Source organism: Oncorhynchus nerka, linkage group LG4 (assembly GCF_034236695.1).
Source record: "Oncorhynchus nerka isolate Pitt River linkage group LG4, Oner_Uvic_2.0, whole genome shotgun sequence".
NCBI lineage: Eukaryota > Metazoa > Chordata > Actinopteri > Salmoniformes > Salmonidae > Oncorhynchus > Oncorhynchus nerka.
Window position 1 is genome coordinate 67,220,247 of NC_088399.1, and position 17,762 is coordinate 67,238,008.

Below are 17,762 nucleotides of genomic sequence, written 5' to 3' on the forward strand. Positions count from 1 at the left end.
TTACTTTTTGTCAGAAGATAATAATGTGTATTTTTGCAAAACTAGTTATGTACTTTCCTCTGTCAGATTCACAGTTATTGGTTTTGATAGCATAGAGAAAATGAGATAAACAACACTGCAAATGATAATGTTTAATCATTTATTGACTGTACATACTGAATGATTTCCTGTTTTCCTACTGTATCAATGCCAATGAACCATGGGATTCTTCACCAACATACCTGAGGCATTCTCTCTCTTTCTATAACGTTGGATTGTGCTCCCTCTAGACAAGACAGCTACACACTGCTGTCTTGGACCAAAATCGGGATTTAGAATTCCCATGTCTCCATCATCTGTCAACTCCAGCATTTGAATTGATGAAATAACAGAGCGATTGTAACATACTGCCCCCTACTGGGCACAGAAGACAAACATCCTAGAGAGCTAAATGGAAGTAACCATACCCACAAAAAAAGTTATATTACAGGTTAAAGGTTATTTGAATTGAAGTAGGTATTGAGAATATTCCTTATGAACCAGTTGCAATCCTAACCTGAGTTATGACACATTTCAGAACACCAGGTTTGGAACGTCTTGGGGATTTTACTGTAAAAGCTTTGAAATGGGCACAGCTATTTTTTTATTCATTTTCTAAACCTTTATTTTACTAGGCAAGTCAGTTAAGAACAAATTCTTATTTTCAATGACAGCCTAGGAACAGTGGGTTAACTGCCTGTTCAGGGGCAGAACGACAGATTTGTACCTTGTCAGCTCGGGGATTCGAACTTGCAACCAACGCTCTAACCACTAGGCTACCCTGCCGCTATATGAATCAAATTAGAAGCCATGCCTGTACAGCAACAACTTGGAGCCTGTTAAACACATGCTTTTGCACACATTGTTCTAAGACTTACATGATGGTGGTGATTCTGCACATTGAATCAACAAATCATGACGGATAATGCTTTACACATTACTTTTTCATGTGCAGTATGGGCCTGTGTTCAGGAATGAATAGTAGTAGTGGACAACATGATATGACCCATAATAAAGCCATGTACATGTCAGATATAGAATAACAAATAGCTGCGTCACAAGGTAATAAAAAAAAGTCTAATGAGATTGATTTCAATTGTCAATCTTGAATTTTAAAAAAGTAAGACCACGGGAGAGGACGGCAAATAGGGGGCAGTACTTCCTGGAATACACAAACACACACACAGAGAGGATCAAATAAAGTTACCAGGAAATATATAAGCCCCATCATTTCTATTAACAGATTATTGATAGCAGTTTTATTTTGGACGCAGAGGGTGTATTTATCTACACACAATACCCCATAATGAAAAATGAAAACTTGTTTTAGAAATGTTTGCAAATCTATTGAAAATTAAATATATTTACATAAGTATTCACACTCCTGAGTCAATACATGTTACAATCACCTTTGGCAGTGATAACAACTGTGTCTTTCCGGGTAAGTCTCTAAGAGCTTTGCACACCTTGATTGTACAATATTTGAAAATGTATTATTTTTTAAAATTCTTGAAGCTCTGTCAGGTTGGCTGTTGATCATTGCTATTCAGCCATTTTCAAGTCATGCCATAGATTTTCAAGCTGATTTAAGTCAAACCTGTAACTAGGCCACTCAGGAATATTCAATGTCGTCTTGGTAAGCATTTTAGGTTATTGCCCTGCTGAAAGGTGAATTTGTCTCCCAGTGTCTGTTGGAAAGCAGACTGAACAAGGTTTTCCTGTAGGATTTTGCCTGTGCTTAGCTCTATTCCGTTTCTTTTAATCCTCCCCAAAAAACTCACTAGTCCTTGCTGATGACAAGCAAACCCATAACATGATGCAGCCATCACAATGCTTGAAAATATGAAGAGTGGTACTCAATGATGTGTTGTGTTGGACTTGCCCCAAACATAAAGTTCATTTCTTTACCACATCTTTACCACATTTTTTGCAGTTTTACTTTAGTGCCTTATTGCAAACAGGATACATGCTTTGGAATATTTGTATTATGTACAAGCTCCTTTTTTTCACTCTGTCATTTACACTGAACAAAAAAATAAACGCAACAATTTCAAATGTTTTACTGAGTTACAGTTCCAAGAAGGAAATCCGTCATTAGGCCGTAATCTATGGATTTCACATGACTGAAAATACAGCTATGCATCTGTTGGCCACAGGTACCTTAAAAGAAAGGTAGGGCGTGGATCAGAAACCCAGTAAGTATCCAGTGTGACCACCATTTTCCTCATGCAGCGTGACACATCTCCTTTGCATAGAGTTGATCAGGCTGTTGATTGTGGCCTGTGGAATGTTGTCCCACACCACTTCAATGACTGTGTGAAGTTGCTGGATATTGGCGGGAACTGGAGCACTCTGTCGTCCACGTCGATCCAGAGCATCCCAAACAGGGCTCAATGGGTGACATGTCTGGTGAGTATTGTGGCGGATGAATCAGAATTAGTTGGGAAACATAGATAATTAAGATGTTTTATTTGCATAATATGCTTATGTGAGATACTTGTCATTAGAATGTATCCTTTTGAACTATAGTGTTGGCAGTTGCACTTTTCCCTCAGCTGGGGCTCAGTCACTTAAACCATGTGGAGGGATGGTGTGATTAATGGGGAACCAATTACTTGTCTCCACAATGTCTGTGCGCCAGTCACTCCCTCCTTTTCCCATTGTGGGGAGGTGTATGGCAGTGTCTGGAAATACTGTATGTCCTCTCTGATGCTGCACTTATGCTTGGATAGTGTATGACCTAGAGGCTCACTCCCCTCAGTGAGCTTGTTCAGGAGTGGGGTCAAGAGGGAGTCTACTTTAGATGGGGGTATCTAGAGTTGACAATTGAGTTATGCCTTGGATGAGGTAATGGTTCTGTGCTATGAAGTACCAGGAATGAGATTAGAACCTCGGTCTGAGGGACCAAACTCAACGATAATTAATAGTGAATGTTATCTGGCTAAGGGATACTCCTTTCTCAAGAAAAAGTATTTCTTTGTGAACAGTTCCTAAGATCTGTGATTCGTCATGTAAGTTGAGAGGGGCGTATCTTGGCTATAAAATATCTTTGTACATTTCTGTTGGTACTTTTCAATGGTTCATTAGAGATGGCGCATCATTGAAAGTCAATGGCTATTGCAAAGCTCTTATTAAACAATATGTAGTTTAAGTATAACTCTGACTGGTGTGTGAAGTTTGTAACTCTCTCCTCATTTGGTAAAGCAGAAAAATGCCACGACAGTATGCAGGCCATGGGAGAACTGGGACATTTTCAGCTTCCAGGAATTGTATACAGATCCTTGTGACATGAGGCTGTGTGCATTATCATGCTGAAAGATGAGGTGATAGTGACGGATGAATGGCACAACAATGGGCCTCAGGATCTCGTCACGGTATCTCTGTGCATTCAAATTGCCATTGATAAAATGCAATTATATTCGTTGTTCGTAGTTTATGTCTGCCCATACCCTAACCCCACCGCCACCATGGGGAATTCTGTTCACAACGTTGACATCCGCAAACCACTCGCACACAAGACGCCATACACGCTACACTGTCTGCCATCCGCCCGGGAAAGTTGAAACCGGGATGTATCCGTGAAGGGACAATTCTCTGGCGTGCCAGTGGCCATCGAAGGTGAGCATTTGCCAATTGAAGTCGGTTACGATGCCAAACTGCAGTCAGGTCAAGACCGTGGTGAGGATGAAGAGCACACAGATGAACTTCCCTGAGACAATTTCTGACAGTTTGTGCAGAAATTCTCCGGTTGTGCAAACCCACAGTTTCGTCAGCTGTCCGGGTGGCTGGTCTCAGACGATCCCGGTCCATTTTAAATTTAGTCTGTAACACAATACAATTTGGAAAAGTCAAGGGGTGTGAATACAAGCAGTGTATCTGCTGTGTCCATGCACTCAATTCATAGTATTTGCAGTAACAGTGAACTTAAAGTGACCTTGTGTGTAACCTTACCAATTTTGCCCAAGTCTGCTGTAGTGGTTTAAAGCAACATTTAACACTACTCATGTCAAATAAGGGAATGATCACTTTAATTGTGATATAATTCAGAATTTGCTTGACTAAATAGACTCCTAAACCACGTAAACAGTATATCTTCATATTTGTTACGGTTAAAGTCTGACAGTATTTCAGTCATCTGCACTATTGAACCCGGACGTGATGGCCTTTTATAGATGAACCTTTGAGCTGATGTGCAAGTGATATTGCAATAAACATTTGATCATCTCAAGTTGTTCCGAGAAGAAACGCCATTTCAAGGTGTAGACATGGCAGACTTTCTCCTTGAGAAATATCTTTGCTGCCATGTGTGTTCTGAGATTTATACAGACCCTGTGTCTCTTAGTTGCCTCCACAACTTTTGTTTCGGCTGTATTTCCAAGTTCTGGGATGAAACAAAAAATAATAACTGTCCGATCTGTAAGAGAAAATCTTCCAAAGGGTGGATGCCTAACTTTGCCCTGAAGGACCTGGCAGACTCATACACAAAGAAGGAGAAAGGGGTATACGTCATTGACTCAATGACCGATGAAGTGATCGGATCTACAGGCTGTGGCAAGGAAGAGAAGAGGGGGTCCACCAGCTCAGAGAAGGAAGAAATGAGCGCGTCCAAAGATTTACGGATGGAAGAAAAAAGGGAGCCCATAGAATCAGGTGTGGGAAAAAAGAGGGGTTCCACAGGCTCGAGGAGGGAAGAAATAAGGGGGCCCACAGATTCAAGAACTGAAGAAAAGCAAGTTTTTCCTGGCCTGGCTGGACAGGTGTTGTGCAGTAAACATGCAGAGAAGCATAAGTGGTTTTGTATGGACGAGGGGAAAGCTGTGTGTAACGTCTGTGAAAATCCAACTCAACACTCTGGACACAAGGTCATTGATATAGAAAAGGCTGTAGTTGACCTCAAGGTAAATGTGTGCATCTGTTTCAAATTTCTACATGTTACTGGTATAATTTTGACATGGTTAGATTAAGTCACATCCCCTCTAACCTCACCTGGTGTAACCTGGTGTTGCTTGCCAATGCCACCTTAGCTGGCTTTTATAAAATCATTGGTTGCCTACACAGATTTGCAGGTATTATGGTTGTGCAGCAAAATGGTTATATTACTAGCTCCAACAGTGCAGTAGAATGTCTAGCAAATACAATACACAAACACAAATATTTTCAAAAGTCCAAATAACAATCCAAAGCAGATATATTAGACTGAGCAGTGTCTGAATCCAGAATATTCAAATGTAGTATGTATTGAAAATCTATCATTTGGAGAAGAAAATGGTATGTACAGTAGTAGGTATATTAGGATGAGCTACAGTACAGTGCACTAAGAAAGTATTTACACCACTTTACTTTTTCCACATTTTGTTGTGTTACAGAGTGAATTTAAAATGGATAACATTTAGATATTGTGTCACTGATCTACACACAATATCCTAAAAGGTTGAAGTGGAATTCTGTTTTAAGACAACACCTTTGTTATGGCAAGCCTAAATAAGTTCAGGAGGACAAATGTGCTTAACAAATCGCTTAATAATAGTGGGTAAAATGATTTTAGAATGACTACCCCACCTCTGTACCCCACACAATTATCTGTAAGGTCCCTCAATCGAGTAGTGAATTTCAAGCACATAGTCAACCACAAAGACCAGGGATCTTTTCAATGCCTAGCAAAGAAGAGCACCATTTCGTAGATGTAAAAAAAAAAAAAACGCAGACTGAATATTCCTTTGAGCATGGTTAATTAATCAATTGATGAATTATTAACTAAGCTTTGGATAAATACTCACAGTCACTAAAAAAATACAGGCGTCCTTCCTCACTCAGTTGCTGGACAGGAAGGAATCTGCTCAGGTATTTCACCATGAGGCCGATGGGGATTTTAAAACTGTTACAGAGTTTAATGTTTGTCATATGAGAGAACTGAGGATGGATCAACAACATTGTAGTTTCTCCAGAATACTAAGCTAAATGACAGAGTGAAAAGAAGGAAGCCTGTACAGAATAAAAATATTCCAAAACAAATAACCTGTTTGCAAAAAGACACTTGAGTAATGCTGCAAAAAATGTGGCAAAGAAATGAATGTTATATCCTGAATACAAAGCATTATGTTTTGGGGAAATCCAACACAACACATCACTGAGTACAACTCTTCATACTGTATTTTCAAATACAGTGGATGCTGCATCATGTTATTGGTATGCTTGTCATCAGGCAAGGACTAGGGAGTTTTTTTTTTACAATAAAAAGAAACGGAATACAGCTAAGCTATGTTCCCTCTAAGCTGCCCACGATTGCCAATAGACCATTGGCACATAGGGGTCTATGTTATTATTTTTCAACTGCACTGTGTTTACAGCATCAATACAATCTCACACTCAATTCATGCAAATATGTACAAAAAGTATTTCAGCAGATTTTGTGAGTTTTGTGTGGCTGAATTCGTGTGAAAATACACCAATTTTGTGCGACTTCGAAACATTCTTTTGAAAGTTAATGGAGCAATGCATTCTGGGAAACAGTGTTCTACACTGCCTTTTTTATATTTATTTAAAAAATCAAACGTGTCAACAACCCTATATTGTTAATCAACCAGGTTATCATTGAAATACATATAATATACTAGTAGCGTTACAACTTTTTTATTTATTATTAATGCCAATTTTAAAAATTATTAAATGTTTTTATTTAACATTTTTTACCCCTTTTTCTCCCCAATTTCGTGGTATCCAATTGTTTTTTAGTAGCTACTATCTTGTCTCATCGCTACAACTCCCGTACGGGCTCGACGAAGGTTGAAAGTCATGCGTCCTCCGATACACAACCCAACCAAGCCGCACTGCTTCTTAACACAGCGCTCATCCAACCCGGAAGCCAGCCGCACCAATGTGTCGGAGGAAACACCGTGCACCTGGCAACCTTGGTTAGTGCGCACTGTCGCTGGTGCGCGATGAGACAAGGATATCCCTACCGGCTAATCCCTCCCTAACCCGGACGACAGGCCAATTGTGCGTCGCCCCACGGACCTCCCGGTCGCGGCCGGTTACGACAGAGCCTGGGCGCGAACCCAGGGTCTCTGGTGGCACAGCTGGCTTGCCAATGCTATTTTCTATGCTTGTTTTCACTTAGGACCCGTATCCCAAAGTATTATGTCGGAATTTATGAGGTTTGCCAGATTGGAATAAAATCTGTCTTTGTCTTTTTTTTGTGTGAAATCGATGAAGGTATTTGATTGGGGAATGGGGATACATGTTCATGATGATCAAGCCTTACATTTAAAAAAATGTGTTTGGTTTAAATTCCCCTGGTGCAACTGCAACAGTATTTGCATCTAGAACGATTCTGGACTATGATCAATTAAGCCATTCCAATACAGTTCAACAGGTTAATGTAAAATAATTAATTATGTTGGCTTATACACTAAACACCAAGGCAGTTTAATGATTATTATTATGGTCGTGTCAATAATGTTAAGGTGCCTTCGGAAAGTATTTAGACCCCTTGACTTTTTCCACATTTTGTTACATTTCAGCCTTATTCTAAAATGGATTAAATAAATAAAAATCTTCAGCAATCTACATACAGTACCCTATAATGACAAAGCAAAAACAGGTTTATCGATATTTTGTAAATGTATTAAGAATAAAAACAGATACCTTTGTGCTTAAGTATTGATCAAATCAAATCAAATCAAATTTTATTTGTCACATACACATGGTTAGCAGATGTTAATGCGAGTGTAGCGAAATGCTTGTGCTTCTAGTTCCGACAATGCAGTAATAACCAACAAGTAATCTAACTAACAATTCCTAAACTACTGTCTTATACACAGTGTAAGGGGATAAAGAATATGTACATAAGGATATATGAATGAGTGATGGTACAGAGCAGCATAGGCAAGATACAGTAGATGGTATCGAGTACAGTATATACATATGAGATGAGTATGTAAACAAAGTGGCATAGTTAAAGTGGCTAGTGATACATGTATTACATACGGATGCAGTCGATGATATAGAGTACAGTATATACGTATGCATATGAGATGAATAATGTAGGGTAAGTAACATTATATAAGGTAGCATTGTTTAAAGTGGCTAGTGATATATTTACATAATTTCCCATCCACTCCCATTATTAAAGTGGCTGGAGTTGAGTCAGTGTCAGTGTGTTGGCAGCAGCCACTCAATGTTAGTGGTGGCTGTTTAACAGTCTGATGGCCTTGAGATAGAAGCTGTTTTTCAGTCTCTTGGTCCCAGCTTTGATGCACCTGTACTGACCTCGCCTTCTGGATGATAGCGGGGTGAACAGGCAGTGGCTCGGGTGGTTGATGTCCTTGATGATCTTTATGGCCTTCCTGTAACATCGGGTGGTGTAGGTGTCCTGGAGGGCAGGTAGTTTGCCCCCGGCAATGCATTGTGCAGACCTCACTACCCTCTGGAGAGCCTTACGGTTGAGGGCGGAGCAGTTGCTGTACCAGGCGGTGATACAGCCCGCCAGGATGCTCTCGATTGTGCATCTGTAGAAGTTTGTGAGTGCTTTTGGTGACAAGCCGAATTTCTTCAGCCTCCTGAGGTTGAAGAGGCGCTGCTGCGCCTTCTTCACGATGCTGTCTGTGTGAGTGGACCAATTCAGTTTGTCTGTGATGTGTATGCCGAGGAACTTAAAACTTGCTACCCTCTCCACTACTGTTCCATCGATGTGGATAGGGGGGTGTTCCCTCTGCTGTTTCCTGAAGTCCACAATCATCTCCTTAGTTTTGTTGACGTTGAGTGTGAGGTTATTTTCCTGACACCACACTCCGAGGGCCCTCACCTCCTCCCTGTAGGCCGTCTCGTCGTTGTTGGTAATCAAGCCTACCACTGTTGTGTCGTCCGCAAACTTGATGATTGAGTTGGAGCGTGCGTGGCCACGCAGTCGTGGGTGAACAGGGAGTACAGGAGAGGGCTCAGAACGCACCCTTGTGGGGCCCCAGTGTTGAGGATCAGCGGGGTGGAGATGTTTTTGCCTACCCTCACCACCTGGGGACGGCCCGTCAGGAAGTCCAGTACCCAGTTGCACAGGGCGGGGTCGAGACCCAGGGTCTCGAGCTTGATGACGAGCTTGGAGGGTACTATGGTGTTGAATGCCGAGCTGTAGTCGATGAACAGCATTCTCACATAGGTATTCCTCTTGTCCAGATGGGTTAGGGCAGTGTGCAGTGTGGTTGAGATTGCATCGTCTGTGGACCTATTTGGGCGGTAAGCAAATTGGAGTGGGTCTAGGGTGTCAGGTAGGGTGGAGGTGATATGGTCCTTGACTAGTCTCTCAAAGCACTTCATGATGACGGAAGTGAGTGCTACGGGGCGGTAGTCGTTTAGCTCAGTTACCTTAGCTTTCTTGGGAACAGGAACAATGGTGGCCCTCTTGAAGCATGTGGGAACAGCAGACTGGTATAGGCATTGATTGAATATGTCCGTAAACACACCGGCCAGCTGGTCTGCGCAGTACTTTGTTGATCCTCAGTACTTTGTTGAAGCACCTTTGGCAGTGATTACAGCCTCGAGGCTTCTTGGGTATGATGCTGCAAGCTTTAAAAATATATATATTTTAGATTAAGGCTGTAATGTAACAACATTTGGAAAAAGTCAAGGCGTCTGAATAATTTCCGACTGCACTGTATATACTTATGCTAATGTAACAAGGCATGTGCTACCGCCACTGCCCAGAGACCTACTAGGCTTTCATGGCAACGGCCATTAGAGTTCACTTTGTCCCATATGAGTCCCTGTTGCAGCTTTCACTTTCTTCCGCTACATTGGTGGCAGCATTGGGACCACTTCCTGCTCAAGGCTAGTTATGTGATCTAGTGGTGAGAAGTTTTCTGTTTTTCAACAATGTGTTGGGTGTAATTACATTGATATATCTAGTGAACAATGGATAAGCAACAATGGGTGTGACGGATATAACTAGGTGTGATCAAGCCTTACGTCAAAGTTGCCTGAAGCTGAAACGAAAGTGCTATGCCCTGACCAGTTATTCAGAAGAAAATCCTCTGACTGTCGAATTGACATCATTTAAGAAGGGACCAAAAACAAAACACATTCTACACATTTACAAACTACCTGTTAAAAGTGTTATTACAACCATGGTGTTCTTTTGTTACTGAAGCTTATATATCTAATAACCTGACATTGGTCCATCCACATCATTTGGATAGACAAATAATGTGTGTTATGCAGCAAAACACAACTATCCTTTTTTTTAGGATGCAAACCAATAATATGAATCACTGTTGATCCATCCTGTTCTGATCTAATGAGGTGGATGTAGGATTTTCAACGGCCTAGAATCAAGGCCTTTCCCAGTCATGAAAGCTAGGCCCATCTTAGTTCTCAGGGGCAAAGACTGAATTCAAGTTAAGGGTTGTATGTCAGACACTCCTATTCCACTTTGCCCAACATGTTATACCCCAGAGGTTGTAAATAAACCCTTTTAAAGTTGATAACTTGTATCCTTTTTATAGCGCTGTGAAATCCATAGTTGAATGGCTTCAAACTGAGCATTTCTTACTGGAAATTGCTGCTGAAATTGAACATAGCTTAGGGTTAGGGTACTGACTCTCCTATGCCACTTTTTCCTAACATCTTAGGCTGTAAATAAACCATTTTTTAAGGTGATATAACACACAAAAACGCACAAAATCTACAGAAAAACTTTTGTACATATTTGCACGAATTGAGTGTGAGATTGTGTTGGCATGAAAGGTCACAAGTACAGTTGAAGTTGAAAGTTTATATGCACTTAGGTTGGATTCATTAAAACTAGTTGTTCAACCACTCCACACATTTCTTGTTAACAAACTATAGTTTTGGCAAGTCGGTTAGGACATCTACTTTGTGCATGACACAAGTCATTTTACAGACAGATTATTTCACTTATAATTCACTGTATCACAATTCCAGTGGGTCAGAAGTTTACATACACTAAATTGACTGCCTTTAAACAGCTTGGGAAATTCCAAAAAATGATGTCATGGCTTTAGAAGCTTCTGATTGGCTAATTGACATAATTTGAGTTTATCAAAAGAGGTCAGCCAAGACCTCAGAAAAAACATTGTCGACCTCCACAAGTCTGGTTCATCCTAGGGAGCAATTTCCAAACGCCTGAAGGTACCACGTTCATCTGTACAAACAATAGCATACCAGTATAAACACCATGGAACCACGCAGCCGTCATACCGCTCAGGAAGGAGACGCGTTCTGTCTCCTAGAGATGAACGTACTTTGGTGCGAAAAGTGCAAATCAATCCCAGAACAACAGCAAAGCACCTTGTGAAGATGCTTGAGGAAACAGGTACAAAAGTATCTATATCTGTCACGCCCTGACCTTAGAGATCAAATCAAATCAAATCAAATTTATTTATATAGCCCTTCGTACATCAGCTGATATCTCAAAGTGCTGTACAGAAACCCAGCCTAAAACCCCAAACAGCAAACAATGCAGGTGTAAAAGCACGGATCCTTTTAATTCTCAATTTGGTTAGGTCAGGGTGTGACTAGGGTGGACAATCTATGTTTTCTATTTCTTTGTTGGCCGGGTATGGTTCCCAATCAGAGGCAGCTGTCTATCGTTGTCTCTGATTGGGGATCATACTTAGGCAGCCTTTTTCCACCTGTAGTTTGTGGGATCTTGTTTTGGTACTGTGCTGTTTAGCCCTACTAAGCTTTACGTTTCATTTGTATTTGTTGTTTTTTCGGTGTTCATTGAATAAAATAAGATTTACGCCTACCACGCTGCACCTTGGTCCGATCCTTCCATCGACGAGCGTAACAATATCCACAGTAAAACGAGTCCTATATCGACATAACCTGAAAGGCCACTCAGCAAGGAAGAAGTAACTGCTCCAAACCCGCCATAAAAAATTCAGACTACGATTTGCAACTGCAAATGGGGGCAAAGATCGTACTTTTTGGAGAAATGTCCTCTGGTCTGATGAAACAAAAATAGTACTGTAAGGCCATAATGACCATCATTAAGTTTGGAGGAAAAAGGGGGATGCTTGCAAGCCGAAGAACACCATCCCAACTGAAGCACGGGGGTGGCAGCATCATGTGGTGGGGGTGCTTTGCTGCAGGAGGGTCTGGTGCACTTCACAAAATAGATGGCATCATGAGGGAGGAAAATGATGTGGATATATTGAAGCAACATCTCAAGACATCAGTCAGGAAGTTAAAGCTTGGTCGCAAATGGATCTTCCAAATGGACAATGACCCCAAGCATACTTCCAAAGTTGTGTCAAAATGGACAACAAAGTCAAGGTACTGGAAAACAAAGTCAAGGTATTGGAGTGGCCATCACAGAAAAACTGACCTCAATCCTATAGAAAATTTGTGGGCAGAACTGAACAAGCGTGTATGAGCAAGGAGGCCTACAAACCTGGCTCAGTTACACCAGCTCTGTCAGGAGGAATGGGCCAAAATTCACCCAATTTATTGTGGGAAGCTTGTGGAAGGCTCCCCAAAACGTTTGACACAAGTTAAACAATTTAAAGTCAATGCTACCAAATACTAATTGACTGTATGTAAATTTCAACAATTGGGTTGAAGATGGGTGATTGTGGAAGCCAGGTCATCTGATGCAGCACTCCACTTTTTTACAAGGATTAAATGTCAGGGATTGTAAAAACTGAGTTAATGTATTTGTCTAAGGTGCATGGAAACTTCCGACTTCAACTGCAGATGCACTTATTTTGAGATCAAAGCAAAAGCTGCATGTAGCCACGTGTGCACATTTGTTCATATCCTTTGCTAGTTAGTGAGTTATTAACCCAGTTATAGATCATTTGTTGTCAGCACTGGGGGAGTGACTGCTTGTGTACATTTCTAGACATCTTTGAAAAGGGAGTCAAGCAAAGAGCTTTTTTGTCTTTAAGGGGCAGTGTTGTATTTTGAGACAGGCTTGAATAAGCTAAGTAGCCAATGGGCAGAGGGTAGCATAATTTGTCTGATTCTCTGTAATAATGGTACAGTGTGCATTTTATTTTGTAAAGTGGTTTCTTGCATCAAACAACACCTCCTTGTCTGAAGGACAAGTGGATTATCAGGTTAATGTCAAGCCCGGCATGTTTTTTTGAAAGGTCTTGTGGAATGTAGGCCTACATTGAACACCACACATTGGCTGCTACTGTAGGCTGAATGACAGAACAGCTATTTCCATGTTGAAATGTTATGGGATGCATTTACTCCATTGTTTTTTTATGGTAGGCTTACTTATGACCAAATAGCCACAATAGCCTACTTTACCACTGAAACGGCAACTTAAAGCGGGTACAGCCTCAGTGTTCACAGTAAACCTGTGCTAGAAGTTGCACAGAATTTTCACAACCTTACATTTTGTGCTCAGCAGCCTTGAAATGTGTTCAGTGCCTACATTTTTTTGAGGAACCATTGCAGCTAAGCACAGGACAAGTCCTTTTAGCTAACCCCTCACCTAACCCTTTAACCTATCTCCTAAACTTAACCCTAACCCCTAGTCTTTCTAACATTAGCCACCTAGCTAGAATTTGTAACATGCCATAAATTTAGCAAATTCATAATATATACGTTTTTCAAATTCTTAACATATAATACGGATTGTAATTCGTAACATATCATACGAAATGGGTGATCCATTTCCATTTCACATCCACAAATTAATACATACCATATGAAACAGAACATATACTAAATGGAGTGTCCTGGATTTACCTACAGAATAATATGAAATACTCTTGAGACCAGGTTGGGCTATATTAACAACCTGTACAATGTCACACAGGAAAAGCTGAAGCTGTACATGAAGCCTATGCAGGACAATCTGAAGAAATGTACTGAGACTGAGAGAAAATACAAGCATATTGTTCAACACACAAAGGTAAGTGTATTGGCAATGGAAGCAACAAAATAAAATACAAATATAGAATTTTATCTGAATTAAATTGAACATACTTTTTTACTTTATACTTTTTAAATTGGTTCATTTGTGTTTTCTATTAATTCTTCTGAAATGTTCTAACTATTCTACAATTTTTCTACCTTTCTAACAAAATCATGACATCATTAGCCCCAACAAGTTATTTTTGCTAATTAAGATGCTTCATTGTCATAGACACAGTTGGTGGACACTGAGAGGCAGATAAAGGAGGCTTTTGAGAAGCTTCACCAGTTTCTGAGAGATGAAGAGAAGGCCAGACTAGGTGAGCTGAGGAAGGAAGAGCAGCAGAAGAGAGATACTATGACCACAGAAATGAAGATCATTCACGACCAAATCTCATCTCTTACAACGGGTATCACTGCTTTGGAACAAGACTTAAAGAAGCAGGATTTGCGCTTTCTGAAGGTATGAACACAGTAATCCCAAAACTAGACTGCAAACATTGCATGTTGCATCTGTTAGTTAGGATAACGGACATGCAATGCTAGCGGTTTAGCTTGAGGGTACGGATTAGATCATTTTACAGTATCACCACCACAATATTGCAGTGCAATCAATGTGATTGTGAGTGACGTATACTCCCCAAGGTGCTGTTGCTGATAAGAATAAAGAGACATTACTGCAGCTTTTGGGAAGGTATCCATTATGGTGATGGCTTTGATTCCTTGTCTAAAGTTTAATCGGTTGTTTTCTGCACAGGATATTCCAATGTGTTCTTGACTATATTCTAGCATAATATGATTAACATTCAGTTGTTCTCTGTCTTATCATTGCTAGAGCTACAAAAACATCCAAATGAGGTACGTCCAATATATTTTCTTTCTCAATATTATACGATATCTGCTTGTTACTGATATAGAGAAATTACTCCTCTTACACATAAACGAAATGGCCTAAAAATCACATCTCAATATTTGAATGGATGGTGTTCATGGATTGCTGTAAGATCCTTGGTGTCAAACTCAACCCCAGTACAATTGTACTGGAACACACCAATGTGCATCATCAATGCATGCAATGATCAAGCAGAATTGGATTAGCAATAAATCAAAGCATACTCTTAATTGATGTGCTACTCCTAACTTGACCAAAAACCTTAGAGACAGTAGGCACAATTGTAAAAACATATATATATATGTGTAACATAACAACAAAACTTTCTGAAAGGGATTGTGTAGCTCAATGACTTGGTTTGAAGCATCTCAGATTGTTTGGGCATTAATTTAAAACATTTTGATATCAGGTTCATTGATTTCCAGTTTTTTTTTATGCTAACATTAGCGGTTAGGAGGACTCATTCCTTGTCCATAGACTCCTTACAAGCTAAGGAGAACACTCACCCATTATTATAATTTACAGTTGTAGGGCCCAGCTGCAGTGCACACCACAAGATCCTAAAATATTATCGGGAGTGCTCATAGATGTGGCCAAACACCTGGGTAACCTCAAGTTCGGAGTCTGGGAGAAGATGCTGGTGATTGCTAACCACAGTGAGTAACAGTTAAAAGAGAATATGTTTGTGATTCATATGTATTGTAGATGATAGAGTAGGTTTAACATAACATTTTATTTGTTGTAAAACTTGTCTTTATAGTCAGTTTTCATGATGTAGCTATACCAAAGAAAAGGTATACACTGTATAGAACTAACAGAGTATCTCCTTATCTTCAAGCTCCTGTGATTATGGACCCCAACACAGCTCCCAGCTTTCTCACTTTGTCTGATGATCTGACCAGTGTGCGAAACTCAGGCACGCAGCAGATGCTGCCAGATAATCCAGAGCGATGCACGTTTAACGCAAAAATTTTGGGTTCTGAAGGGTTCACCTCAGGAAAGCACAGCTGGGAGGTGGAGGTGAGGAACCACCCCAGCTGGAATTTGGGTGTGGCAAAAGATTCAATCAACAGAAAAGATAGGACATTCGCAAATCCTAAATATGGAATCTGGGCAATAAGTTTAGAAAACAGTGAGTATACAGATCCAGAGGCTAGGCTTCTTGCTCTGAAGAGGAGACCCCAAAGGGTTATGGTGCAACTAGACTACAGCGGAGGGGAATTGTCCTTCTATGACCCCCGTGACATGTCAAAAATCTACACTCACAAAGACACATTTAATGAGAGACTCTTCCCATACTTCTCTATTGGAAAATGCAAAGATGCCAGTGAACCTGGATTCATCCAGATCTGCCCCTCAAAGGTGTCTCTAAAAGTGATGTCATCGTAAATTTAACGAGGAATTTTTCATAGATAAAAGCATCATAGAAAGCCTTTATAGTGGGATATGGTACGTCATTCCTCGTAAAGACTGAATAGAAATGTTCATGAAAGGTAGTGTTTCATATTTAGTAGAAATTCAACAAATACATAATTTAGAGTCATTGAGGAATATATCATGAACATGTGGATATTCAAATATACAGAGTTGGTGTCATATTAGTATGCTAATTCAACTTTAATGACAATCAAAGGGCATGTTATAAAACCCTTATATCAATTATTAAAATGTAATCATTAAATTGCTGTGGGTAATGATTGACTCTTGTACCCAGCTCAGCTTTTAGCTGTAAAGCTTTTGACACGTAGCGGTAAAGTTATTGTAACCTTTTCTTGATCCAATTCTTCCTTGTGTTCTCAGAAAGGAGGATGTATACGTAAGGAAATAGTAACACATTTATGAAAGCAAGCATAATAAAGCTTTGGGTTGACATAATCTGATTTGAGTTATTGTAGTACCGGATTCTAACACCAGAGGGGGCCTGTCCATCATTGGGAAAAAATGTTCCTATTCTCTGGCCTACTATGAATTAGATTTGCTCACCTCCTGCGTCCTCTCTCGCCTCCTTTTGAAAAAGGTCCAAATGAATCGAAGAGAGTCTGCGAGGAGAGTGAACGTGGATGGAAATCTGATTGCTTGAAAACGAGACAGTCCTTCTCAACTCGCAAGTCATTAGGCAAATTACGTTTAAAGAGGTGGATCCCAAAATAAATGTGTAAAGTGATAAAAACAAATGAAGTTAATTTTTTAGATAAAACAATAAATTCAATTTTTTTTTTAAACGTGTGCATATTTTTCTCCTCTGGCAAAACAAAAGCTGATTCAAAGTGGGTGTGTCTGATTTAAAAACTTCTGCATACAAGTGTATAGTGTTGGATTCGACATTTTGAACATTGAGCCATTAAAGACATGATAGATCAGACGCATAGTATATTAAGGGGTGAAAGAGACTAGGTCTCTGTAGAAAGACAGATAGCTGTGGAATGTGTTGGGAGACAAGAAGAGAGCGATGTGCTGATACAGGGGAGACAGATGGACCTCTGTGGATTAGATGAAGGAGGGGTTAAGGTCAGGAGGTGAGGACAGATTCTCTTAAGGAAGTAATAAATGTTTGTTATCCTGTTACCCTCTTTATTATCTTCCTGTAGAGCCATAAAATGTAAGGATTGGAGAGAAGGAGGAGTGTCTTAAGTGGGATATAAATATCTGGATGGGACAAATGTTGGGTTTTCTGATTACAGCTGTCCAGAACTTTTAGGAATAATTAAACTTGGTTAAAGCTTCTCTAGTGTACGCGAGTTATTTACTCTGAAAAATAAGAACCTAACAATAGTCAATGAAAGTTGGCTATGGTGCTGGAGAGTAACTTTTACATTACTACATTCCTAATGAAAAGAATCAACTTTTTCCTCAGTACATTTTCCCTGACACCCAAAAGTACTCGTTACATTTTGAATGATTAGCAGGACAGGAAAATTGTCAAAGTTACGCACTTAACATGAGGTCATCCCTACTGCCTCTGATCTGG

The 17,762-nt window shown here is 40.1% G+C and overlaps 1 protein-coding gene across 1 annotated transcript; it reads left to right on the forward strand.

Moving 5' to 3' along the window:
- The first annotated feature begins 4,240 nt into the window (after window positions 1–4,240).
- LOC115128483 (zinc-binding protein A33-like) lies at window positions 4,241–17,518 on the forward strand. The gene is made up of 6 exons (XM_029658346.1): window positions 4,241–4,916; window positions 13,805–13,900; window positions 14,135–14,365; window positions 14,738–14,760; window positions 15,320–15,450; window positions 15,633–17,518. Exons 1-6 carry the CDS (start codon window positions 4,284–4,286, stop codon window positions 16,181–16,183), a joined length of 1,665 nt encoding a protein of 554 aa, XP_029514206.1. The 5' UTR covers window positions 4,241–4,283; the 3' UTR covers window positions 16,184–17,518.
- The last annotated feature ends 244 nt before the right edge of the window (window positions 17,519–17,762 follow it).